A 25,488-nucleotide genomic window follows, 5' to 3' on the forward strand; every position below is an offset into this window, starting at 1 on the left:
CTACTTCGAAGACTGCTTTGGCTGAAGAGAAGGAGGAAAACGCAAAATGGACAGCAGCCAGAGTGGAAAGATACCTTTTAGGATTTGAGGAATCTTATGCAACACCAGAGACCTGGAAAGAACCCAGTCTCTGGATGCACAGGTGCTCTAACAAGGAGACCCAAGCACACAGCCTTGGCACTCCCTAGACCAGTGGTAGGCAAACTTATTAGTCAACACAGCCAAATATCAACAGTACAACGACTGAAATTTGAGAGCCAAAATTTTTAAACTTCAACTTCTTCTAATGCCACTTCTTCAAAATAGACTGGCCCAGGCTGTGTATTTTGTGGAAGAGCCACACTCAATGGGCCAAAGAGCCGTTATGTGGCTCGTGAGCCGCAGTTTGCCGACCATGGCCCTAGACCACGCTAGAGACATCAGTGTAAAGAATTTGCTATAACGCTTAAAATTAATCCACCTTGTTTTTGGAGTTGCTGCAAACTTGTTACTATATTATTACACATTGCTGAACTCAGGATTACAATTTATAGGTTAATGGCTTAAAGTACAAGGCTTTTACATTAATGGTTTAATTCTAGACTCTATCAATACTAGCTGTTTGACATTGAACAAGTTAATTTCTGAGTGTGTCTTTCCATCTGCAAAAATGGGCAAAATCAGTCTTTCTGAAAAGACCATTCTGAGAAATAAACTGGGTCCCTAAGGAAGAATCACCAGATTGCAGTTCCTTTCCTTATTTACTCACATTACATTTTCAATTGCTGTCTCCCTGAGGAAATGTTTCGAGACACTGCCAGGTCTCACCCAGAAGCCACGTCATGTTTATGAAGATGGCTTGTTTAGCTGGTTTATGGTGGCTTTACTTCTACCCCCAGCCCCAATCCCAACTCCTCAAACTTCTTGTCATGTTCAGGCTTCTGGGATTTGCACCATTTGGAGCAGATGCACCAACTTTCTACTTTCTCTTCCTTTCTTCCTTCCTTCCTTCCTTCCTCTATAAGCTCAAAGGACTGAACAGGCCTGCTCCTCTGGTTTGGTGGTGTTTCCAGTTCCCACTGACTCCTACACAAGCCCTGGCAATCGCTTTAAGGTCCAGCCTCTGAGTAGGTCAGTGTTGTCTCTCATAAAGCCGGTCTGTAAATTTCACCTTGAATCCTACAGTCTGCAGAAGCCTCCAGTCTACTGCTTTCTAGTTCCAGGTTTTTTAAGGTCCTTGGACCTAGAGAAGAGGGAGCAGGTCTGCATGTTGAAGGTTGTTTGCTATGTACAAAATGGAGCATCACAAAACCATTTCCTACTCTTCTTCCCTTAATTATTCCTCTCTCTCTTCTAAAATCTTGCATTACAAACAGCACATCACTCCCTTTTGTGTTATATGTAATGGTTTCATGCACAGGGAAACTGTTTCCCCAGTCAGATTATAAGCTCCCTGAAGGCAGGAATACTCCTGAAAGACGAACATTCCATGGTCATTGTATTCACTGCTGTTACCACCCATACTGCAGTGTATCCAGCAGGGACTTAATCAGTAGCTCTGTAATTGCCCAAGTGCAGATGGAGGGACTTCTGGCCTGCAGAAACTAGTTTGTAGGAACCAAAGAATCCAGGTGCTGAGGTCAATAGTTAACATTGTCTATGTCTGGGACTCTATGTGGGGCCTGTCATCTTTCTGCAGAAAGCAGCATTCCCTGTCCTCTCACTATCTCAGTCCTTACAGGCACCTAGCCTTCATCCTGTTGCCAAGCCTGCAGGGAGAGTTCTGAATAGCAGATGAAACTGTTAATAACCTCCACAGACCCAGGCCCAGGCCCTGGAAAGGCTCAAGAAACATGGCCTAACCCCCCTCCAGAAGGTTCAGGTCTAGTCCAAGATCACACTCTTGTGTGTCGACTCAGATCTCCTGCTCATCCACCACTATCCAGCCCACCTGGACATTTCTTGGAGACTCTAAAGCAGGCGTCTTCAAACTACGGCCCGCGGGCCACATGCGGCCTGCAGAGGAGTCTGAACCAGCCCGCCAGGTTTTTTGGGCAGTGAGCGCAGCCGAGGTGTTACAGTAGGAATTAGTAGTTCATATAGTCCGGCCCTCCAGCTCTCTGAGGGACCATGATCTGGCCCCCACTTTAAAAAGTTTGAAGACGCCTGCTCTAAAGGCATTGAAGACCCCAAATGATGACTCTCTGAGTACAAATTTAAAGTCTGACTCTTGCTGTTTTTTTCTTAGGGACCAGGCTTTACTTCCTTTTTCCTTTCTAATCTCATCACAGGACAACAAATCCTCTCCCTTAACCCCCCTCCCCGCCTCCGACCCTCCCCAAGAGGAGCCCTGACCTGGACCTCAGGAAATCTCTAGGCCTACACATATCTCCTCACTGATCATGATCAATACAGTGTGGGGCCTTTACCTCCTACTGCACCATGCCAAAATACTCAAGGCTCCAAACTCAAGGCCCACATCTGACCGGAACCCACCCCATCCCCACCCATCACTATACGGGGCACACCTTGGCAACCAGACTGCTGTGTCCCGAAGACGGGTTCCACCCAGGCTGAAAATCTCCGTGATCTGGGGAAGAATTAACATCATGGGTCAACATGGCTGGCTAGGTTAAAGGTAAGTCAGGGCAGGGTGCGGTGTCCCTGAGCACTGACCACTGGCGTGCCAGCCCCTCGTGCCTGCTCCTTTGGGGCTGAATCAGAGGCGGAGTCATCCTTGCTCTTCTCTTTTTCCTCCTCAGAGTCAGGTGGCTCTTGCTTCACAACTGGCAGGCCTGAGTCTACTGCCTGGGAGAGGTGGGAAATAGGCAACAGTCAGAAAAGCAAGGTTGGCCTAAGGAAAGAGTCTCTTATCAGCCAACCTGTCACCGTGCTCATAAACCCTTCTGTCACACTTCAGCACAGGGAAACCATCTGTCTAAAATGTTTCCCATTCCCCTCAGATTTCCATTTTTCTATTAGCTGGGCAGCAAGGCAGGCAAAGCTAGTTGCCTGGGGAAGGCAGAGTAATTCTGTGGAAAGGCTGCAATCAGCATACCCGTTGCTCTGCTCAAAGAACCACCATCACGGCTCACCATCACTCAGCTCACAGATCACCCATCACTGAGCCCCACCTTGCTGGGGCAGCCACGCAGCGATACGGGAGAAGTCAGGATGGCTCTGCCTGGTGTCCAGTCTTCCTGAGCATCCACTTTCTCTTGCTTCACCTGGGATAAGACCACAACCCAACTCAGGCCAGGGCACTGGGCCCGCTGTGTGAAGGAGGATTGCAGCAGACTTGGTCCCAGCTTCCTGGAACAAGGCTGGACAGGGTTGGGAAGGGTAGGTTGAGGTGGGGCCCTCACCTGCAACAGGGGTTCTGTGGAAGCTGGGGCAGGGCCAGGTACCTGCACAGGACTGCTTGCACCCTCCCGTAAGAACACAAGGTCAGTGCCAGGCGGGGGCAACACAAAGCCATTGCCTGTTTCCTGTTTCACTGGAGTCTGGGCTTGGTTTGTTCGGACTGTGGGCGTAACCGAGGGGGTCTTCAAGGAATGGCCTACACGGGGCCGTCGAGTAGATCCTGGCCTCTTTCGACGAGGGATAGGTGGGGGTGACGCTGCCCCATCCTCAGACCCTGACCAGACATTTGGCAGCAGGCGCTTCTGTGAGAAGAGGTGGGGTGTTATGGTCACCTGACACAGTGACCTGACCACACTACCCTGCCCTGGCCAACAAGCCTGCTGATCCCCCGAACAGTACCAGCAGAAAATCTGCTTATATATGAGCCCCTTATCACTGAGCCTGCTTGTCTCCTGTTACCAGTGCCAATGCTACCCAAATTACTCATTTACATTGGCTCGATGTCTAACTAATCCTGGACCAAACCCATTGCCCCACTCACCCCTCTGAAGCTGCAAGACCCATCTGGCCCATCCCACCCACCACCCCCAGGCACTGGGGGATCCAGCCTAACCTAACGTGCCCACCTGACCCTTCCTGCCTTACCCACCATGGCAAACTGCAGGCACTGGCGCCAACGACACTTCTGGCGCTTCTGGTTACTGCCTCCGAATTTGGGCTTGTCGCAGCAGAAGTCACAGTGGCCACAGTCCATCCGCCGCTGGCAGGCTGCACAGGCCCCACACTTTCGGTTCTGCCGGCGGTTTGTGTAAGGTTGCTGGGGACAGGGGAAAAAGGGTACTGTCGTTAAGACTAGTACAATACTAGTACAGTTCCTGTTGTTCTTCCACTAGCCCCGTGGGAGGGACCTAGACACACAGTAGTTTTAGCCTGACTCCCACTACTCACACATCAGGCACTGTCACTGTACCAAATACCTCTCGATACTATTAGCATTGTGGCTGCTCCAACACAGTGTCCATTACTCCATCTGCTAGTCCCCACTAGCTACCAAGACAGGGTCTTTGACCTCCCCACCTCTAGTAGGATTCTGCTGACCCTCTATTAGTACCTACCACACCTGCTGCGTCTACTCACCCTATGTGAACTCGGTCATCATGGCAGCTTTTTCTCTTTTAGCCCCACCAGAATGTTACTTCACGTGGCATTAGGTACTATCACTGCACCTGTTGATCCCATATTAGTCTCTCCCCATTGTCTGCTTATCCCATACTGGTACCCATTATTGTGCCTTGCTCTTCCCCTGTTCGGCCCATTGCAGCATGTGCTTCTTTGGGCTTAACCAAGTGCCTTAGGAGAGTCTAGACCTGCCCAGGTAAGTTGGGGCCACTCACTAGCTCGTCCTCGTCTACACAGTAATAGATGAACTCAGCAGGTGATGAGGGGCCCAGGGCTCTGGGGTGCTGCAGAGGCAAATGGGTGGGGTCATGTTAAGTACTAGGTAAGATCAGGGTTGTGCCTTCCCCCGCCCTCTAGGGCCTCACCAGCGCTGGGGTCTTTGGAGGCTGAGGTGGGGGAAGTGGAGGTAGTGGCTGGGTTCTGGAACGCCGCCGGGCAGCCATCTTGGAGTCACAGCCTCCCCTGCGGCGGCTATGCTTACCCTAGGAGAAAGCCAAAAAAGTAGGTGAGTTTAGGCATGGTGGCACCAGACAGACAGGACCCTCCCTCCCCACCCCCCGCCCCCAAGGAATGCAAAAAGCATGCGTGGGACAGACAGACATTGTGGGATGGGGCACTCACAGCAGGGGGAGCCACAGCTAGGGGAGGACGTCGTTGACATCGTTGATGGCGGCGACGAAGGCGATGGGCAAGATGCTGGCAGACAGGGCAGGTAGGTAGGGCCAGGAAGGTGAGAGAAGGGGAAAGGAGAAAAGAAGACATGAGGTGGGCAAGGCCAGGTTGGGAGGAAGCAGCAGCAAGTTTAATAGCAGAATGAGCTCTGCCCCAGCCCTGGCCCCACCAGCACCGGCCCCTCCAGCCTGACTCACTCGTAGACAGCGCCGCTGGATACACCTCCACTGGCGCCTGAGACCAGGGCGGGGAGGGCGAAGGCAGACTCGGCAACGGCCACAGTCCTCTCGGGTCTGACAGCCCCGGCACACTCCACACCCTCGGCTCTGTTGGGGGGCCAGAGGCATGATGCACGGGGCTAGAGCTAGGAGGGCCAGGGGCTAGGGCTAGCCTTGGGCCCACCCCACCTGCCCAGCTCACCTTTTCCACAATCCTGAGGCACCGTCTCCGCTCACACTTGCAGAATAGCCCCGAGGCCACATCATGGGGCAGCTGCAGAAGGCAGGTGGAACAGGCCCCGCAGTCCTCGGTTACCCGACAGGCTGCACACTCTCCACAGCCCACACGCTGCACGGAATGGGTGGGGCAAGGTCACAGACTTAGGCAGAGTGACTCCAGGAGCACTGTCCTCAAGAGTCTGCTGATCCTACATTTGCTCCCATCACTGTGTCTGCTAGTCCCCCATTTGCTTCATCACTGTATCTGATAACTACTGATTAGCCAACATCATTGAGGCCTTCACAATGTCTACCATTCCCATTTATCTCATCCACTAACACCCTATTAACGCCCATTATAGTCTGCTGGCTGTACTACATGGATCCATCACCATTCCTTCAGACCTCCACTAGCTCCCATTACATCTTGCTCCCACCACCCACTTGTGAGGAGGAGGTAGGTTATGCTTACCTTAAACATCCTCTGCTCCCGGTTGAAAGCAATTCTCTGTGCTGGGGGGAAGATAAGAAAAGACGAGGAAAGGGAGCATTAGATATTTGATCTCATCCAATGCCTCTGCCCTGCCATTCACCATTCAATGTCCAGCCTGACACTGGTGACTAGACTGACACCAGAACTATTCCAGCTCCTATCTCCTCCGGTAACAGCACCCACTCACCTCTGCAGTCCTTGCACAATGTCTTGAGCCGCTGCCTTCCAGTCCCATCCCCTGAGAAGCTGATTCCACAGTTCTCACAGTGCCTGGGATAGGAATCATGAGTGTGGGGCCCTGAGCACACCCCCAACCACAACCCTCACCCCCTTGGCTCACTTTAGGCCAACACTCACCCAGGTGCAGGGAGTGATGCTGGGGCCGTGTCAGCATCAGCCTTGGTTTTAGCCCCTGGGGCCTCCTTTCTAACCTCAACCCTCTTGGGTCCAACCTGACATTTTCGAGCTTTAACTGGCTTCGAAGGCTTCTTCCGCTTCCTTCCGGGGAGAGCCAAGTTTTGGACCTAGAAAGCAAGGGCAGGAAGAATGTAGGTCAGTGGGTGGGTTTTAGGTGGCTCAGCCCCCCTGGCATCTGGGTACCCCACACTGTGTAGCACCTTGGGGGCTGGATAGCACAGGATGCCTTGTTTGAAGTCGAAGAGGCTGAGGTCGCACGAAGGGCCAAGGTATCGAATCAGCTCAACTTTGCTTCGGATCCTGTCTCCTGTGGGGCTGGGGGTGGGCCAGAAGCGATAAGTACGCAGGTGGAGCCATTGCCCCTCCACCCACTCAATTCCCCTGAGAGGTGGGCAGGCCTGCAGGGTTGGTGGAATACAGAAGTAGTCTGAATCTGCTTGGCCAGGCCCTATCCCAACTAACCCTAGTAGCAAGAATATTGATGTATAAATACCAGCAGATATAAAAACATTAATTAATAACAAATGCAAATGAATGTGCATGTATTTACTACTATAACGTATAATACTAGAGGTATTCTATATAAGTTAAAATAAACACAAATAGGAACACAAATACATTAAGTAAAATGGAAATGTGTTAGCAGTATATATTAACTACAAAGACAAACAAATTTATGTAAGGAACAAATGTTTAAAAATCTACATATACAGCCCTGGCCAGGTAGCTCATTTGGTTAGTATTGTCCTGATATGCCAAGGTTGCAGGTTCAATCTCCAGTCAGGGCACATACAAGAAGCAACCAATGGCTCAGGGGGCATGGCTCAGTGGTTGAGCATTGACCTATGAACCATTATATCATGGTTCAATTCCTGGTCAGAGCATGCCCAGGTTGGTAGCTCAATCCCCAGTGTGGAGTGTATAGGAGGGAGCCAATCAATGATTCTCATCACTGATGTTTCTATCTCTTCCTTTCTGAAAGCAATAAAAATAATCTTATGTAATAAAAGGCTAATATGCGAATTGACTGACAGCAGAACAACCAGTTGCTATGACATGCACTGACCACCAGGGGGGCAGATGCTCAATGCAGGAGTTGCCCCCTGGTGGTCAGGGCGCTCCCACAGGGGGAACTTCCGTCAGCCAGAAGCCCTGAGCTAGGCTCATGGCTGGCGAGTGCAGTGGCAGTGGCGGCAGCACTAAGGGTGTCCGATTGCCAGCTTAAGCCATCAGTCAGACATCCTCTGAGGGCTCATGGACTGCAAGAGGGTGCAGGCCAGGCTGAGGGACCCCTGGGTACATGATTTTCAGGCCTTTAGTGTGTGTATGTATGTATGTATGTATGCATGTATGTATATAGGAAGCAACCAATGAATGCATAAATAAGTAGAACAACAAATTTGTTTCTCTCCCTTTCTCTTCTAAAATCAGTCAATATACATACATATAAAAATATATATACAAATAGATGTGTAAACAAATAAATGCAACTATATATAAAATAAAGTTTAAGTAACTGATATTAGGACACAATACTCCACAGGTCTCTTGCATTTCTGTATGCTTTGCAAGAAAGGCACAAACTGTCCTTTGCTATTAACTGTCTTTTCAAGGTTGTTTGTACAGTAAATACATAACTTTGGAAGGTAAGAGGAAGGGTCTCCTTCTAGCGCAAAGGGAAGATATCCTTACTGTCCTAAACATTATAAAAGACTGAAGTCCTTAAGGCAGGGTTCCTTACCTACAATATAACCCAGTGCCTGTGCAGTGCTAGTTAGCCTTCTTCATTTCAGCTTGTCCGAAGTGGCTTTCAGGGACTCATTCTGGATACTGCTATTGCTAAGAGTAATAAGCTCTTTCACCTCTGACCCAGGAATCTCATATCTTCCAACAGCATCCAAAAACTATGACATTCACTGATGTTGAACTTTAATTCACTGATATTGAACTCAATAGCTGTCTTGATCTAATTAGGGTAAAATCTCTGATCCTTTACAGTTCTTGATAATTGCACTGACATTTATAAATGTTAGAAGTTTTACATGCTAAAAATATGTGAATGTAAAATTAAATATAAGTAAATGTAAATATATTTATAATTTTATTATTCTTATAGAAAACCAGCAACTTAGACAAAGTTCAGAAGAGTAGAAAATTTAATAACGAATATATCACAAATATATCTTAATCCTTATGCATAAATTGTTTATTAATATGTATGTTTATGAATTATAGTCAAATTTAATTATTTCTGGTAGCTATGTTCTATATTATAGAATCTATAAAGTCAGCTTGAATACTGCATTAGTGAATATAGAACCACTGCTCCTGGAACTACAGGTTGGTTCCTATGAGCCTGTAGTCACAATATTTTTGTAAACTAATCCTATGTAACCTTGTTTTATGTGTTTCTGTGTCAAAATACTCTATCCTACCTAATAAAAGAGAAACATGAAAAGTGACTGCACTTTCGCTATACCCACAAGCCATGCCCACCAGCCAATCAGGATGAGTATGCAAATTAATCCAACCAAGATGGCAGTTACTTTGCATATCCAGTCCAGAGCGAAGATTGGAAGATTGAAGACAGCGTAGAAAGAAGCCAAACGCTGCAGAAGGGAGCGAAGCTGCGGAAAAGCAAGCAACCAGGCAGGGGAGAAGGAAGGGAAGCAGGCCGGCTGGGAAAGAAATGAGGGAAGTAGGCAGGGCAGCAACCGCAGCAGGAAGCCCTATTGTAGGAATCTTCCTGCAACAGGCCTCTAGCTTAATATATTCTTCTTATAAATAACTAACTGTGTGGTCTTTGAATGATGTAAAGCCAGGAGCTTTGAAGTCCATCTCCATCAGATAGGTTTCTTTGCCAATGTCCTTGTAAAATAATCCAGTCTCATCAGCATTGAAAATCTACTCTTCTACATAGCTGCTTTCCCACATAACACTGGCAGGTATTTTTAAAAATCTTCCGCAGACTTCTAATCTGCCTTACATGCAAATTTAACATTTTTCACAATATATCACCTTTGAAACATTTGAGATAGCCAGCACTAGTGGCAACAGGTTTAACATTTTTCTAAACCTGAGCAACATGACTGTCACTTCTGGGCTTTCAAGCCTCATAATGCTGCCCACTACACTTTATTGGTCAGCATCGCATAGATCCACACAATTAGCCAGTCTTCCACCTTTTCCTTAGCTTCATCATGTATTATAGATACTACTTTCTGAAGCAGCCTCGTGTACAAATTGGCAAATTTCCTCTTCTTTTTCTAGATGTATCACACTTTTGATTTACTATGATGAACTCAGAGCTGACAATACTGCAACTCACACCTGAATGAAGTTCATTTAACACTAGTGCCCTGTTGCACAGATTCGTGCACATTGAAAGGAAATTATTGTAGAAGGTGGCTGGCGGGGTGTGGCGGACTGGGTGAGAAGGGCAGGACAGGCCCTGGAGCCAACCTCCCTTGGTCCCTCTCCTGCAGGCCGAACCTGGGGCGCTACCTAGGCTTGAAGGGTGTCTGCGGAGTGAGCAGGTCCCTCTAGCAGGTTGGGTCCCTCGCTCTGTCCTGTGGGGATCGGCCCAAAATTGGTTCTCCAAAATCCTGAGGAGTCCCGGATTGCGAGAGGGACACACCCAGAAATCGGGCTCCCTCCTCTCTGGTATCAGGGTGCGTCATCCAAGAACTGCCACTGCCAAGTCACCAGAGCTAGAGGCTACTGCATTGAGCACCTGCCCCCTAGTGGTCAGTGCACATCATAGCAACCAGTCATTCTGCAGTTCCGTCAATTTGCATATTACCCTTTTATTATATAGGATGTATTTTCTCCTGCACATCACAGATTTCTTGCACTTATTAGTAGAACACTAGATAACACTATGCTTTAGGGCCATTGCAAAAAGCACAAAAATTTGAAAAACTCAGCACTAAGTAGACCATGAAAAGGACTTGCTTATAGTACAAGTGCTGGGATAAGAGGGCTTTGTTCAACCTGGGAATAGGTGCACCAGGCTGGTTAAATTGTTTTTGCTGCTCTTTGCATGTCCATGATGACCATGAAAACATAGCTGAGTAATGACTTTGGGGGTACAAAGTGTAGTGAGTAGGTGAATTTACAAATATGGAATCTGCAAATAATGATCAAATGTATATGCATAATTTTAGCCCCACCCATAAATTTAACCACACCCCAATTTTACAATGCCTAACCAGGCTAAGTCCTACCCCTGACTGTACCCACAACCCAACCAGTACCTCTGGTAATAGGTGTCTGAACGTCCACAGGTGGCACCTGACTTTCGAAAAACCTCACGACGCTTCCAGCCGGGGCCCAGGGCTGGGCAGTCCAGCCACTCCTCAGCCATGGGAGCCACAGGAAGGAGCAGGGGCCTGCAATATGGAGGAGGCAACAGGAGAAACAGCCTGTCGGGAGGTGACATGTTGTGCCCCAGGTCACATAAACCATTGGTATCTATTAATACTTGTGCAAAACCTGCTGTAACAGTAATAATTTCCTAGTTTATAAGTTTGTAATTTTAGGGTGAACTCTTAGAGTGACGTATTAAGGGTCAGACTTGACCACTTAGGTAGCTACCTCCGTGTGTGTGTGTGTGTGTGTGTGTGACATAGATAAAACTTACCCCATATCCCTCCTGTACTCCACCCATAGGGATGACACATTACTGATAACACTTGTGTGATGACCTATGTTACTGATAGCCACCTGAACTGCCTTGGGCCAGAACAGGCTTAAAAAAATGGGTCCCCAACTTTACATATCGATCATCCTCTTGCCCCACGCTCCACGCTGCCTTGCCCCACACCAAACCTCCGATCGCGAGACTTTGGTCGCCCTCCTCCTGCTGACTCCACCCAGTCAGACAACCAGCCACCCAAAGACAGATCTGCCGCTGCCCGCAGAGGACGCCACTCTCCCCTGTTGACCCCGTTAAGTCTGAGCCCACGGCACCAGGAACCTTGTGAGTAATAGTGTGCTGTGTGATTTGTAACTGCATATTCTTGTGTGGCGTAATTCCTCCGGCAGTCTTAACTGTATTAATATAGGGTCAGATGATAATGCCCACCCTCGGTCCTGCTTGCTTAGAGTAGTCTCTTTGCTAGCAACTACTTATGGTCTGAACACCTGTGCGGTTAAGTTTATTTCAAGGGACGCCTTGGATAATGCCCCATTTACTCTACTCGGACACCTGCCACAGGCAACTGGCTGATTTAAGGAAGAGAAATCCCCATTCCCACCAATTCTTCCCTGTCCTGGCCCAGGAGCTTGACATTTGTCATCCTCTTGACCTGGAAGCCCCATCCTCAACCCAAGGGTTCTCCTGCCTCACTTCCAGTACCCTGATCCCATTCCTTCCTCCCCATCCATCCTTCACCTGAGAGCCTGTCATTTCTGCCCACTGCCCACCTAAGAACCTTTCACTCTTCCTCCTTACTTCTCCCCGTCTTTGGTGCAAGAGCCATTCTCTCTTTGATCTACTGGCTCCCTATTCCTCCCTTTGTCACCTCTGTACTCGCCATCATCAGCTCAAGAGGCCCCATTCACTGAGCCCCCAGGCTGCTTTCCCAGCACTAGACATCAGCGCTCCGATTCCCATTCGCTCCCGTTCTTGACCCAGGAGTCCCCGTTCTCTCTCTTTCTTTCCCTGTCGGATGTCCGCTTATCCTGCTTCCTCAGTGTTTCCTCGATTTCCTGTGTTCTCTACCAGAGTCCCAAATTCCTCCACATCCCCACCCTGAACAGCCCCTCATTCCTTCTGTTCTCAGCCTGAAGATTCCCTCTCTGTCGGTGTTCTGAGCCACAATCCTCTCTGGGATCTCCCACTCCTCTCCTCTGTAGTTAAAAGTTCCCTCACTCCTTCCCAGTAGCGTCCTCCTCTTCTCTCCCACTCAGCAGCCACAGAGACCCCGGCTCTCCCCGCAGCGTTCGAACGCCCCGCTCCTCTCTCATTGTCCCAGGACCATGCCGTCTCTAACTGTCAGCGTTCTGACACCCTCCCTCTCCCCGTCCTCCGTTGGCTATCCTGGCCCTCCCTTTCCAGATCCAACGCCCCAAGTCATCTTCCTGAGAGGTCCTCGTCAATCCCCTCGGCGCTCACCACCCGTTTTTCTCTCCTCAACCCGAGAGGCCCCCATACCTCCTCTCACTCCTCTATGTCCTCGTCCAGAATCCCGGCACCGCCAGTGTCCACTGTCCAAGTCCTGAGCCCCAGCCCGCTCCGTCTTCCGCCTAAACCTCCCTATTCCAGCCCCTCACTGTTCCGAAGCCGCCATTCCTCCCGCTCCTCGGCCTGCGGGCCTCCTCCATCCACGCAGCGAGCCTCACGGCTCCCCACTCCGCCTGGGCGCTCTCCACTGCCACCCGCGACTCTCACCCGCTCTGCACCGGGCCGGGAGCTTTCACAGGTCTAGGTCCGCGAACCCATAACGAGGGCTCCCGCCAAGGACTCCGGCCTTGCCCAGCTCCTCTTCTTCCTCCTCTGCAGCCGCTCCGGGGGTAGCTGTCGCCGCCGCGGCCGTTCGCTGCACCCGAGACCGGAAATCCGGGGCCCACCCCCAGCGTTCCGCTCCCAGAGAGGCGCCTGCGCACTAATGCCCGGCCAGCGCTTGCCCTTAGTGGGCAGCACTGCGCGCCTGCGTGCTGAGTCCCGCAGCGGCGCGCGCCCCTCGCCCAGATCTGCTGCGCTTGCGCGATGCAATCCAAGTCCACTGGCCTCCCTACCGGAGACCCGCAGTCCGGCGCTTCACGCTTCGCCAACCGGCGCGCTCTCCCCACTCCGCCCACCTCAGCTGCGTCTGCGCTCTCCAGTCCAACCGAAGGGGGCGTGGAGGATTGGGGTCGGGCCTGGGCTCCCGTTGCCTAGGCGATCTCCTCTAGGAGTAACCAGTAGAGAGAGGTGGCGCCGGCTGGGGTGAGAGCCCAAGCACTCCTCTCCCCTCTCTCGCCTACGTCTCCCCTCGCTCTGCAAAATCTCCGCCCCGGACTACAGCGTCCCGCTCTCTCCTCCCCTCTGAACACTTAGTTGCAGGAGCTCGCTGAGACAGTTACTCAGGAATTGGGGAAGGAGGCGGTGCCGCCCCAGAAGTAAACAAGCCGGGTCAGGCAAAGGACTGATGAGATCTGGTCCATCCCAGGAAGGGCGAGCTGTGGGGCCCAACTTACCGGACAACCAGAGAAGGCTGATGGTTCCTGGCACAAAGTTAATGGGGTCCTGCTGTATACATATCCCAAAAAGGGGGTTGTAAGAAAAGAGGGAGGCTTGTGTCCATCATTGAATACACCTCTGGTCTATTTTTAGATAGATTTCTTAAAAATTGATTTAAGAGACACAGAGAAACATCTATTTGTTGTTCTACTTATTTATGCATTCATTGGATCTTTTTTTTGTTAATCCTCACCCGAGGATATTTTCCCATTAATTTTTGGAGTGGAAAGAGGAGGGAGAGAAACATCAGTGTGAGAGACACACATCAATTGGGTGCCTCACACGTTCCGGATGGAACCTGCAACCCAGGTATGTGCCCTTGAGTGGGAATGGAACCCCTGCTTCTTTGGTGTGCAGGCTGATGCTCTTAACCCAGAGCAACCAGCCATGGCTCATTGATTTCTTCCATGTGCTCTGACTGGGGATGGAACCCACAACCTTGGTGTTTTGGGATAACTCAAATCAATTGAGCTATCTGGCCAGAGCTGGTCTGGAGAATATTAATGCTTAAACAGTGGTAAATCAGCCAAACACTGAATGAGTGCTGACTGTATACTCACTGTCTCAAAATGAGAGCTGAAACTGTAAGTAATTGGGCTCTGCCTCAGCAGGTCATATCCCCACAGCCCAAGGGGGTAACTTGCACCTAGTGGATGCCGCCTGTGTATACTCACAACCTACACATGTACTGGCTTATCTACTTCATGAATTTGAGAATTCAGATGCAACTGAGTCAAGTTTGGCGACAAAAATTTGGTTCTTCAAAATTTTATTAACAAAACCAGGAAGAAAGGAAGCAAGGGTGAACAGACTGCACTGTTCCACCCAGGGATAAAGAATGAAGAAACAGAAGGACACAGAAAGGAAGAAAGTGAGTCTGGTAAGGGCAAATGGGTGGTCAAATGATGGATGGAGAAACAGAGAGACCACTGAAGAAAGACAAATGGGAGATTCCAGGCAGCTGCCCTGCCTGGGGTGAAGACTGTGAGGACATCTGAGCCAGAGAGGCTCAACGGTCAGCACTGGAGCGAAGGTCGGTAGTCAGTGGGTCATGCTGGATGGTTTGATGCAGCATCAGGGCCAGTAATCCTGCCCGGTTAGTCATGGCTGTGCGTACATTGCGCTCCTGCTCAAACAGCTCGTCCAGCTTGTACCACTGCCAGAGGAACAGAAGGAACCTGATATGGAGCTCTGGAAGACCCGCCTCACCCTGGCCACATCCAGCACCAAAACCTACCACACGCACACGCTCCAGGTCCACTTCAGCACGCCGCAACTTCTCCCAGCAGTAATGGCGGTTGCACTGTCGCTTGGGCAGGCGGCAGAATTCACCTGTGAGCTCAAAGACATCACGTACAAGGGGGCACCCACATACCTCGTCAGCTGGCACCTGCAGGAAGATAGGACATGAGGATGAATGGGGTGTGGTAAGGCAGAAAGGAGGATGAGAATGGGAAATGGTCAGGAAAGGAGGAGGGAAGGAATGGAGAGTTCAAAGGAAAGTGAGAGGTATGGAAAAGGGAGGAATCCTATATAATAAAAGAGTAATATGCAAATTAACCATCATTCCACTACACCCACAAGCCACGCCCACCAGCCAATCAGAGCAAGTATGCAAATTAACCCCAACTAAGATGACTGAGGTCACAGAGAGCAGGAGGGTGGCTTTGGTTTCCCTGGTAATAGAGGAAGCCAAGCTTTCCACACACCCTGGCGGTCCAGGCCTCCACTCAAGGGTACAAAGTTTCAATTATAAAAAACAACAACAAAAAACAAAGTTTTAATTATAGAAGATAAATCCCAAGAAAAATGGCGGCAGCCACAGAGCTGGAGAGAACAGGCTAGGGTTGCCTCCGGCAATGGAGGAAGCAAAGCTTTCCACCTGCTCTGGCCGGCCTAGGCCTCCACTCAAGGATACAAAGTTCCAATTATAGAAGATACATAAATTCCAACAGAAATGGCTGCTGCCACGCCACGGAGTGAGGAGGCTTGGCTCTGCTCCAGGCTAAAAAGTTTCAATTGTAGAAGATAAATTCCAGATATTGGGGCCCCTGCTTGGGTCACTGGGGGGCATGGCTGGCCTGCAAACAATCACAGGCCCCTTGCCCAGGCTGTCCCACACCCAAAGGGAACCTCCACCCTGATCTGGGATACCCTTCAGGGCAAACCAGCTGGTCCCCACCCATGTACCAGGCCTCTGTCCTATCTAATAAAAGAGTACTATGCAGTTTGACCATCACTCCAACAGACAAGATGGCTGCCCCCATATGGTCAAAGATCCTGCCCCCATGTGGACAGCAGGGGAGGACAGTTGGGAGGCACCAGGCCTGCAAGGGAAGGCAGTTGGGGGGTAATCAAGCCTGCAGGGGAGGGCAGTTGGGAGGGACCATGCCTGCAAAGGAGGGAAGTTGTGGGCAAACAGGCTGGCAGGGGAGCAGTTAGACATCAATCAGGTTGGCATGGGAGTGTTTAGGGGTGATCAGGCTGGCAGGCAAAAGCGGTTAGGGGCAATCAGGAAGGCAGGCAGGCAGGTGAGCAGTTGGAAGCCAGCAGTCCTGGATTGTGAGAGGGATGTCCAACTGCCCATTTAGGCTTGATCCCAACGGGTTCCAGATTGCAGAGAGTGCAAGCTGGGCTGAGGGACACCCTCCCCTTCCCCCTGCACGAATTTCGTACTCTGGGCCTCTAATCCTATATAATAAAAGGCTAATATGCAAATCAACTGAAAGGTGGAATGACCAGTCGCTATGGCATGCACTGACCACTAGGGGACAGATGCTCAATGCAGAAGCTGTCCCCTGGTGGTCAGTGCGCTCCCACAAGGGGGAGTGCCACTTAGCCAGAAACTGGGCTGACAGCTGGCGAGCACAGCAGCAGGGCAGGAGCCTCTCCTGCCTCTATAACAGTGTTAAGGTTGTCCAACTGCCAGCTTAGGCCTGCTCCCTGGACTGCAAGAGGGCATAGGCTGGGCTGAAGGACAGCCCCTCCCCCGAGTGCACAAATGTCATGCACTGAGCTTCTAGTAGAGAATAAAGAGGCAGGGAAAGGAGGAGGGATAGGAGGTTAAGAGCCAGATGAATAAAGGATAGTGGAAATTATTAAAGTGGTCAGGCAGGAAAGGAAGAAGGAGAGGGGGAAATAGATGAATGTCAGACAGTGCAGAAGGGAAGATTGACAGAATGTGAGGAATTGAGGGAAAACCTTACTTTGGGGTCCCTTGAGTGCTCTGGACACAAGACCTGGAGCCGCTTACAGTATGTCTTGCTCTGAGGATTGTAAACATCACAGAAGAGTCGTGTGGCCCTGGGGATTTGGAGAAGAGAGAGAATAGTAAAAGGACAGAAGGGGGAACCACCTATCATGCCCATCTTGATATCCTGCCCCAACATTTTACTTCTGACCCCAGCATTAACCTTGCTCAAACTCTGCATAGCACCCACACTCACCCTTCAATGCGTGTGGGGTACATGGACCCAAAGGACGTCTGGCTCTCATACTGGAAGGATGAGCACAAATGGAAAAAACTGTGGATGTGTGCTGCCTGCCCTCCCAACACAGCACTCAAACAACACATCTGTCCCCCCAAGGACCCACTGATGTTCCCACACTGTCTGCCCTTTCAGGCTGACACCCTGACCTTGGCATAGCAGCGCTCCATGTGGCGCAAGGCAACACGTGGGTTGATGGGGTGCCCGCAGGAGACGCAGAAGATCTGCAGGTCTGTGTCGTCACTGTCACCCTCATTGCTCTGCATGGAATGGAAGGAATGATGAGGCCAGACAGGCCCAGGTTCTGGGCCCTGCACTACCATGCCACGCTTGCTCACCTCCTCATCCTCTCGCACAGCCTGCTGCTTGGCACGCGCAATGATGGCCTCAAGCTCATGGAATCTGCGCTCCATTTCCTGAAGGCGGGTGCGGGCATTCTGCTGCTCACGGCGGATGCGTTCAAGGAGCTTCTTGCCATGCTCTTCAGCAATGCAGGGGCTCTGCTGCCACTGCTGGATGCGTTGGGGGAGGATCTCGTAGATGCGACTGCAGGGAACAGTGGTGCAGGTAGAAATGTGGCAAGCAACAGGTAAGTGGAGTGAGCCAAAGATGGCAAAATGGATGGTGACTAAATGGTGAAGATAAGTAAACAAGTGACCGAATGTGGATGGATGGGTAGACAGATAGGTGGGTGCTTGGTTGATTGAATGGGTAGACAGGTAACTGGCAGACATACAGTGAGATCTTATCAAGCCCTATTCTATACATCTCCACTCCATTGAATCCTCCGAGAATGACTCACTTGGCTGCCAGCTTCATGCCACAGTCATCTGAGCAATACTTGGAGGTGGACTGTGCAGCACGCACACAACCAGGCCCCAGGCACTGCGGTAGCGATGCAGGATCCTTGACATCGGCTCTCTCTGGGTGTTTCCATTTGTCTTTGTGCTTCTGCTTCTGCCGATGCCGCTTATATCTCTCCTCCTTCTATAGGACAACACAGGTCAGGACAGGGTAGAGCTGAAGTCAGCCCCATACCCATCTCCCTTGCGTCCCACCCTTCCTGGCCCCTGCCCTCTGCCTTCACACATGCGTTTCACCCTCTCCATCACCTTCTTCTCAGACTTCTTCTCTCGACGCTTTACATGCTTCACTTTCACTGCCCTCTTCCGCAGCGCAGGGTCCAAGAACGGGGACTCCTCTGTGTCACTCATCCAGGGCTGCAAGGGAGGCATACACTGACCCCTTTGCCCCACTCATGATTACCCCACCACCTACTCAGTTCCCAAATCAGCCTTCCATACCCTCTGCCTCCTCTCTTTTCATTATGGATACTCTGCTTCTGTAACCTCCACCCTTCCACCATGGGATGCTCTGCCTGCTCACCAGGCCGTGGTCATCAAAGGCCTCTGAACATAAATCCTGGTACAGGTCAGGGTCCAGTGGCAGGTCCTCATCTGAGAGTGGCTCAGGTGTGGCTGTAGCCTCAGGTGGCTCCTTGACTACTGATGACACCACTGCCCCCTCGTCCTCACGGATGCGTCCCAGCTTCTGCGATGGCTGTGGCTGCTGCTGGGTGGGCAGGGGCCGGCGAGGCCTTGGCAGGGACTCTGACGATGTCACTGGCGAGAGCTGCAGGGCAGAATCTCAGGACTGGCCCTGAACAATCTGCCCGCATGCCCCGCCCCGCCCTGGGAGGCTGGACTCACCGAGGAAGGGAAGTACTTGTACGATTCCTGTGCCGGCAGGAGGAAGGCCCAGTTCAGCCCCAGGTGGACGGAGGGTGGCTCTTCCCTAGTCCCTCCAAGTGCCCAGCCCACCAACTAGGCTACCTTGCCTCCCCAGGCACAACTGACCCCGACCTGATAGCAAGGACATGCTCATCCCTGCCCTACCTGCCCTGGCATGCCTGACTGCCTAGAGACACTTAGCCCTACCCTGCCCACCTGGGGCTGTGGGGCTCCCCTGCTAGACCAGCACTTCGGTTATGCCCCATTCATCTGGATAGGCCAGGCTCCTTCCCACCTATTTATATGCAACTAGGCCCCACCCACCTAGTGCACAATTCTCCCCTCAATCACCTCTTCCTGAACACACTGGCCCCCTAACCTGACCCTGCCCAGCTCTGCCCATGCTCACCCGGGCCCGCAGCTGGCACTGTCGCAGCCGGCATTTCTGCCGGATCTTGTTGGGGCCCCCAAACTTCTTCATGTCCCGGCAGAAGTCACAGTGGCCACAGTCCTCAGTGCGCCGGCAGGCCTCACACTCGCCACACATTCGGGCTGACCGTTTGATCTGCTGCTGCTGCTGCTGGAAATGCTGAGGGAAGGGGCGCAGAACACAAATCAAGAACCCAAGTAGGGCCTGAGCTGGAATCACCTTACCTATCCCAGCCACCACAGCCACTCACCTGGCTGGGTGTGGCCATCAAGGGCTGTGGAGAGGATTTGTGGGGCGAAGCAGAGCCCCGAGCAAGCATGGCCCCAACCCCTGTGCCTGACCCCGCCCGACGTTGCGGGTCTGGATCCGGGGCAGGCCTCTTGCGCCCTCCACCCTCATCCCGGGGCTCACTGCCGTCTCGCTCATTGCTGTCCCGATCCCGTGACTTCTTGTGCCGATAGCGGATCTCCAGCTTGGGGTCTTTCTCTGTGGGCCAGGGTGAGTTGGCATTGGGGGATTTGACTGGTCTCAGAACTTTCTTCCCATTCTCTCCTTTTCCCACCCACCCAATTGCTCTTTCCCCCTACTCCAGGGCAGAGTGGTCCCCTCCACAGAACAATCACCCTGCCCACAGCAACATATTACTACTCTCCATGACCCAGCACCCCACTAGGGCTCCTCCTCCTCCCTCTAAGCCCTACCTGCCTATGTGTCCATTCCACCCCTCACCTCGGCACTCCAGGCAGTACCACTCCCGGATGGCTTTGGCCATCTTCTCCGTGATCCGGATGCAGTCCCCATGGAACCACTCATTGCAGTTGTCACACCCGCTGCAGAGGATGGGCGAGTGGTGGAGATGTGAGAGGCTGGACCATGATGGCCCCACCCAACCTTGACAGGTGCAGCCCGCCCACCTTTCCCTGGCTCACATCATGAAGCAATTGATGTCTGGTTTTCGGCAGATGCAGTAGATGGGTGCGTTCTCCCCATTCTCCGACTTGCTGTCCTCCCCCGCATCTGGAGGCTCTGGGTCTGAGCCATCCCCGTCCTGCAGGATTCCCCACATATGGCTCCTTAGAGAACCCCCATCGTGGCTCATCACAGACCCCAACACCCCGCCACTAAGACTTCCAATCCCGGCTCCTCATAAATATCTCCATTATTGTCCCCACAGACGCGTCCCCCCACCCCCAATCACTCACCCCTGACATTACCCCATCACTCTCTGCAGACCTCCCATACTCACCCCACTGACACCCCATCACTCTACCCACACTCATAAAGGCTCATGACAAACACCCACCGCTCCCCATACTGCTCCCACTGCCAAGTTCTCACCAACACGGCCTCGGTCACCCACAGACTTGCTCTCACGCCTCCCCGGACCTCCCCGCGCCCCTCCCCGGCTTCCCACAGGTCCCTGGATACAAAGTAGCCACGGCACACTCGCCAGCTTGTCAAACTCGCGGCCGGCGGGCCGCAAGCCTCTGTAAGGCGCCCCTCGTCGCGCTGCCTAGGGAGCCCTCCGGCGGACCCCCGCGGAACTGCCGCCGGGGACCCGCGCGAAACTTCCACGACAGACTCCCACCGAGGTTCACCCGCAGCTCCCCGGCGGCTCGTGCATCAGAGGGCCATCGGACCATCCCAACCCGGCCGCTCTGCCCACGGGGCCCCGGGAGGGCGCCCCCTCTGGCTCCCCCAGTTTTGCCCACAGACTCCGGGTAGTGTTTCCCACAGACCCCCCGCGCGTCTGCACACGGACCCCACCGGGAGCACCCCCACGAGCCGCCGCCGCCCACGCCCTCCCAGGACCCGGCACTCACCATCTCTCCACGCCTGGCGATGGCGCACCCCTTCGAGACCCCGCCGGCCTCTCGCCAACCAGCCCGGACAACTCCTCGGCGCCCGCGGCGGTTGTAAAGGTGCCCACAACTACTTCCGCTTCTGGCGCGCCTCCCTCCCGGGCACCGTACTCCCAGTGCGCAGGCGCGGCGCGTCAGCTCCGCGCCGGCCCCGCCCACGCCGCCGCGCCGGGCTCCCGGCGCCGCCATTTTGGCCGCGGGGCCGTACAGCCTTGGGCTCGCGCTGGCAGGTGGAGGCGGTAGGAAGGCGCGACCCTATTGGCCTCGGACTCCATAATGAGTACCGCGCAGGCTGCGCGGGCAGCGGCCCTCGGGCGCCTCCGGAGGGCCAGGCTGTCTTGAGGGTCGGTCCCCGGGAGGCGCGGGAGCTGGTGCTGCAGAGAAGTTCCCAGGGAAAGCGGCCGCTCCTGAAAATGAAGTTGCACTTACTTCTACAACCACTTTTTTTTTTTTTAAATACATTTTATTGATTGTTTACAGAGAGGAATAGAGAGTTAGAAACATGGATCCGCCGCCTCCTGCACACTCCCTTACTGGAGATGTTACCGAAACCAGGGTACATGCCCTTGGCCGGAATCGAACCTGGGACCCCTCAGCCCTCAGGCCGACGCCCTAGCCACTGAGCCAAACCGGTCAGGGCTTGAATCACTCTTTACACCTCCCTCCCGCGTGGCTCTTTAAATCTTTATTGTTGAAAGTATGACATGGACCCCTTCTAGCCCTCCCAGGCCGCCACTCCCCTGTAGTCCGTAACCGTGGGTTATGCTTATGTGCATACAAGGTCTTTGATCGCTTCCCACCTCCACCGCCTTCGGTCGGTTTAACGCTTCTGTGTCTCCGGGTCTGTTTTGCTCAACAGTTTGTTTTGTTCCTTAATTCCACGTTTGAGCGCGATCACGTGATACTGCCTTTCTCTGACTGGCTCACTGCGCTGCCGCTCCGATGAATGGCGTTGGTGCTCCCAGGGAAGCCGGCGGCGCGCTTCTCCTCTCCCTTTCCCTGCGGTTCCTCGGCCAGGCCGGCCGGGGCGGCCTCTGGGCCTTTGCAAGAGGACTGACTCCGCAGGGCGAGAGTGCCCGTAAGCAATGGAGAGGGGGCCGGACCAAAGTAGGTTTGAAATCTACCCTGACAGCTGGCTTCACCAGGTCCTCCTCCCCTGACCAACACCTCCCTCCGCTGCCCCCCCCCCCCCCCCCCCCCCACACACACGTCACCACCATCATCGCAATGTAGATCTATTTTTCCTGGTTCCTAGTGATGTCTACTTTGGTGAAAGCATTTCATACATATCCAGCCATCTCTCCAATAAAAGTAACTTTTTACATTTAAATTAATGTACAATAAAATCTGTGCAGGTCAGAGCTAGGCATCCCCTTGGCAATGCTCTAGCTTGGCAGCAATGGAGGTTAAATGAGATATGTCAGCATTATTTTAATTTTTCAGCTTTTAAATATGTTTTTATTGATTTGAGAGAGAGGAAGGAAGAGGAAGAGAGAGATGGAAGTATCGCTGAAAGAGAAACATCAATTGGCTGCCTCCTGCATCTGACAGTCGGCCTAGCCGGCCCAAGAGCTAAGGACTCTGGAGACAGACCAGACCAGAGTAGAAAATTTTAAAAGATAAAGTCAGTTGAAACTCTGTGCCTGGAATTCCTCTACAGTGAAACATGCAAACCTCCCTCTAGATCTAGCTAGGAGATTGGCGTCAGCAAAACCGCAACATCCTGCACTCCCGTTTGGAGTCACAACAGACATTCTGTTTGAGGCAGAACAGGCAAGGTTGTGCAAACCGCCTAGGAACAGCTAAGGACAGCCAGTTCTTTGTCCTGAGGAGCCAAACAGGGAGTGACAGACCAACAGTGAGATGGGATGGGAAAAAGAGGTATAAGAGGAGGGACTGCCCCTCCATCGGGGTTCTTACCTGGGTGTTTGCCGGCTGCTGTGTCAGCCAAGGTTTGAGCCCAGATTCGAATCTGTAATAAACTCTTGCTGGCTTAAGCAAATTGGCTTCGGTGGTCCATCTCTTGGGGACTCGCTCCGTAACACTGCACACCCAGAGTAAATGTCCACATTCAGAGTAACTATCGATACTACCCGTGTTTCCCCGAAAATAAAACATCCTCCGAAAATAAGACCTAGCGCATGGAAAGATAAGACATCCCCTGAAAATAAGACCTAGCGCAACTTTGGGAGAAAAAATTAATATAAGACACTGTCTTATTTTCGGGGAAACAGGGTAGTAGAGTTGTTCTTTAAGATAAAAATGGTGTTCCATGAAAAAAAAAAAAGTGGCTAGTTTAGCTCACAACACAAACTATTATTGGAGTACTTTTCCTCAAGACAATTGCACTGTGATATGTAGTAGTGCTCCATGCTTCTCATTGCATACATAATATTAAAATTATAGATGTCTTTTCAAGAGTTGAGATATAATAAAATTCATAAATTTTATTGCTTCATAAAATATTTTCTTAAGTGAGATTTTATTTTACTTGGGGTGTTTGTGGATATGAGTATTGTGAGCAATATGGTCAATACTAGTATTTTAGAGCAGTTGCCTAAATTTGCAATAATGTGCTTGCAGTTGTAACAACCATTATTTTTAAACAATTTTTTGTTTGTTTTGACTTTTTAAAGGATAAATCCACTTTATTTTTAGAAAAATATTTTAATTGATTTTAGAGAGAGGGAGAGGAATAGAAATATCAATGAGAAACATCATCATTTGGCTGCCTCCTGCATGACTCCTACTGGGAATCAAGTCAGAAACCCAGGCTTGTGCCCTGACCAGGAATGAAACCGTGACCTCTTGGTTCATGGGAGAACCCTCAACTAATTGAATCACACTAGTCAGGCTGTGTTATTTTTTTTTAAACTTATTTATTTTGTTGATTTCAGAGAGAAAGGAAAAGGGAGAAAGATAGGAACATCAATGATGAGAGAGAATCATTGATGGGCTGCCTCCTGAGCACCCCTACTCGGGATTGAGCCCACAACCCAAGCATGTGCCCTGAGGGGGAATGGAACTGTGGCCTCCTGGTTCATAGGAGTAGGGACAATGTAGCTGGCTCCTGGTGGGAGGACATCGAAACACAATCTCTTCTGCTCGTCCTGGGAGGAATATAGGGAATACTGCTATGCAGAAGCTGTCAATATTCCATGACATGCAGCATTCCTTTGGTCTCCTTCATAACAACAGTCTTTCCAATCAGCCATCCTTCCTCCAGTTCCCAGGTCTTCAGCGCCAGTTCAGCCCAGCAGCTCTCAGGTTTAAACTGATCACACAGCCTGGGGAAAGGCTGAGAGGCACGGGCATGACACCCACTGCTCCATCACAGTCCACAGACTGCGCTCGGAGAGATGCAGTGCTAGCTCCATATCTCAAGCAGGTTAATGGCGAGCTCAGAGCCCAGATCTCCTAATGCCCAGCCTGTGTCTCTCTGGGACATACACACCCCATGGCAAGGGGATAGCCCTCTTGGGGTGTCTTCAAGACCCCAATTCTGATTTTCCAGAGACACAATTTATACATTAAAGCTGACTCGTGGCTGCTATTTCTCAGAGGTAGGGTAGGTGGTGAAGTCATCTGTCAAATCTCCTTACGATGTACCAGGGCACACTTGGCTCTTAACTGGAGCTTGGCTGTAGTTCAGTAGGGCTGGGCCTGAGGTGGGGAACATCTGGAGAAATCTCTGCATCTTGCACACTTCCGATTCCCGCGTTTTACCAGGATCACCATGTTGGGAATGGGGCCCTTCACCTCCTGCAGCTACACAAGTCTCAAAAGACTGGCCTTTCAAGCCCCTCATTAATTGGAGATACCTTCAAGTAAAAGAACAGGAAGTGGACTTTGTCACTATGGGAATCGAGGGTAGAATTGTTGCATCTTCGCAGTCCTCCCTTAACTTTTGGTCAAGCCCCCAGTCTCCGTTGCTCGCTACTCTCAGGTTTGGATAGAAAGGTGGAGACTCAGAAAATTGATTTTGGTGGATACCACATCCTTTCCCATGGGAAACTCACAATGTAGTTGGCGACATGACATAAAATCAAACAATTTCAGTAATTTAAAAAAGTACCGTTAAATGACAGAGGAATACAAATTTCACACAAATCTGACCCGGTCAAAAGGGATCGAGGAAAGTTGCCTGCAGAGGGGATCGTTGAGCTAAATTTTGAATGAAGATTCGGAATTATTCAGAGAGGACCAAAAGCGT

At 51.5% G+C, this 25,488-nt stretch overlaps 2 protein-coding genes across 31 annotated transcripts in view; both read right to left on the reverse strand.

The window, feature by feature from the left end:
• MBD1 (methyl-CpG binding domain protein 1) overlaps positions 1-12,183 on the reverse strand; it is a 19,628-nt gene extending 7,445 nt beyond the window's left edge. For 2 of the 27 annotated variants that reach the window (XM_036418928.2, XM_036418929.2), the window contains exons 1-17: positions 11,747-12,180; positions 10,797-11,038; positions 6,741-6,855; positions 6,481-6,647; positions 6,311-6,393; positions 6,103-6,143; positions 5,614-5,760; positions 5,391-5,519; positions 5,143-5,217; positions 4,887-5,003; positions 4,737-4,805; positions 3,992-4,159; positions 3,387-3,644; positions 3,114-3,302; positions 2,656-2,787; positions 2,508-2,569; positions 1,151-1,222 (exon numbers count right to left, since the gene is read on the reverse strand). In XM_036418928.2, the coding sequence (XP_036274821.2) occupies positions 1,183-1,222; positions 2,508-2,569; positions 2,656-2,787; positions 3,114-3,302; positions 3,387-3,644; positions 3,992-4,159; positions 4,737-4,805; positions 4,887-5,003; positions 5,143-5,217; positions 5,391-5,519; positions 5,614-5,760; positions 6,103-6,143; positions 6,311-6,393; positions 6,481-6,647; positions 6,741-6,855; positions 10,797-11,038; positions 11,747-11,833 (2,121 nt within the window). In that variant the 5' untranslated portion in view covers positions 11,834-12,180 and the 3' untranslated portion in view covers positions 1,151-1,182. Of the gene's footprint in view, positions 1-560; positions 1,584-2,507; positions 2,570-2,642; positions 2,788-3,074; positions 3,303-3,344; positions 3,645-3,991; positions 4,160-4,736; positions 4,806-4,886; positions 5,004-5,142; positions 5,218-5,390; positions 5,520-5,613; positions 5,761-6,102; positions 6,144-6,310; positions 6,394-6,480; positions 6,648-6,740; positions 6,856-10,796; positions 11,039-11,746 lie in introns of those variants that run through there. The other 25 variants (XM_036418918.2, XM_036418934.2, XM_036418925.2 and 22 more) reach the window with 24 other exon arrangements.
• Positions 12,184-14,517: 2,334 nt separating this feature from the next.
• CXXC1 (CXXC finger protein 1) lies at positions 14,518-21,479 on the reverse strand. Of its 4 annotated transcripts, none has more exons than XM_045574423.1 (15): positions 21,237-21,479; positions 20,343-20,461; positions 20,143-20,243; positions 19,664-19,899; positions 19,393-19,572; positions 18,963-18,989; positions 18,640-18,885; positions 18,366-18,473; positions 18,056-18,237; positions 17,592-17,799; positions 17,403-17,513; positions 17,212-17,261; positions 16,972-17,068; positions 15,003-15,155; positions 14,518-14,921 (listed from the first exon to the last, which is right to left on the reverse strand). In XM_045574423.1, the coding sequence occupies exons 1-15, from the start codon at positions 21,462-21,464 to the stop codon at positions 14,775-14,777; spliced, it is 2,193 nt and encodes a 730-aa protein (XP_045430379.1). In that variant the 5' UTR covers positions 21,465-21,479; the 3' UTR covers positions 14,518-14,774. The 4 variants fall into 4 exon arrangements, with proteins under 4 accessions (XP_045430379.1, XP_045430378.1, XP_045430380.1 ...); XM_045574422.1 differs by having other exon boundaries at positions 18,056-18,240; XM_045574424.1 differs by lacking the exon at positions 18,963-18,989 and having other exon boundaries at positions 18,056-18,240.
• Positions 21,480-25,488: the final 4,009 nt, after the last annotated feature.

Source organism: Pipistrellus kuhlii, unplaced genomic scaffold (assembly GCF_014108245.1).
Source record: "Pipistrellus kuhlii isolate mPipKuh1 unplaced genomic scaffold, mPipKuh1.p scaffold_m20_p_6, whole genome shotgun sequence".
NCBI lineage: Eukaryota > Metazoa > Chordata > Mammalia > Chiroptera > Vespertilionidae > Pipistrellus > Pipistrellus kuhlii.

Excerpts from the sequence above, each read along its gene's own strand:
- CXXC1 (XM_045574422.1), bottom strand. The coding sequence starts at position 21,464 with ATGGCGGCGCCGGGAGCCCGGCGCGGCGGCGTGGGCGGGGCCGGCGCG. Across the intron at positions 18,990-19,392 it reads AGTGCCAGCTGCGGGCCCGG|GAATCGTACAAGTACTTCCC; the intron begins GTGAGCATGGGC and ends CTGCCGGCACAG. Across the intron at positions 18,241-18,365 it reads AGAAGAAGTCTGAGAAGAAG|AAGGAGGAGAGATATAAGCG; the intron begins GTGATGGAGAGG and ends GTTGTCCTATAG.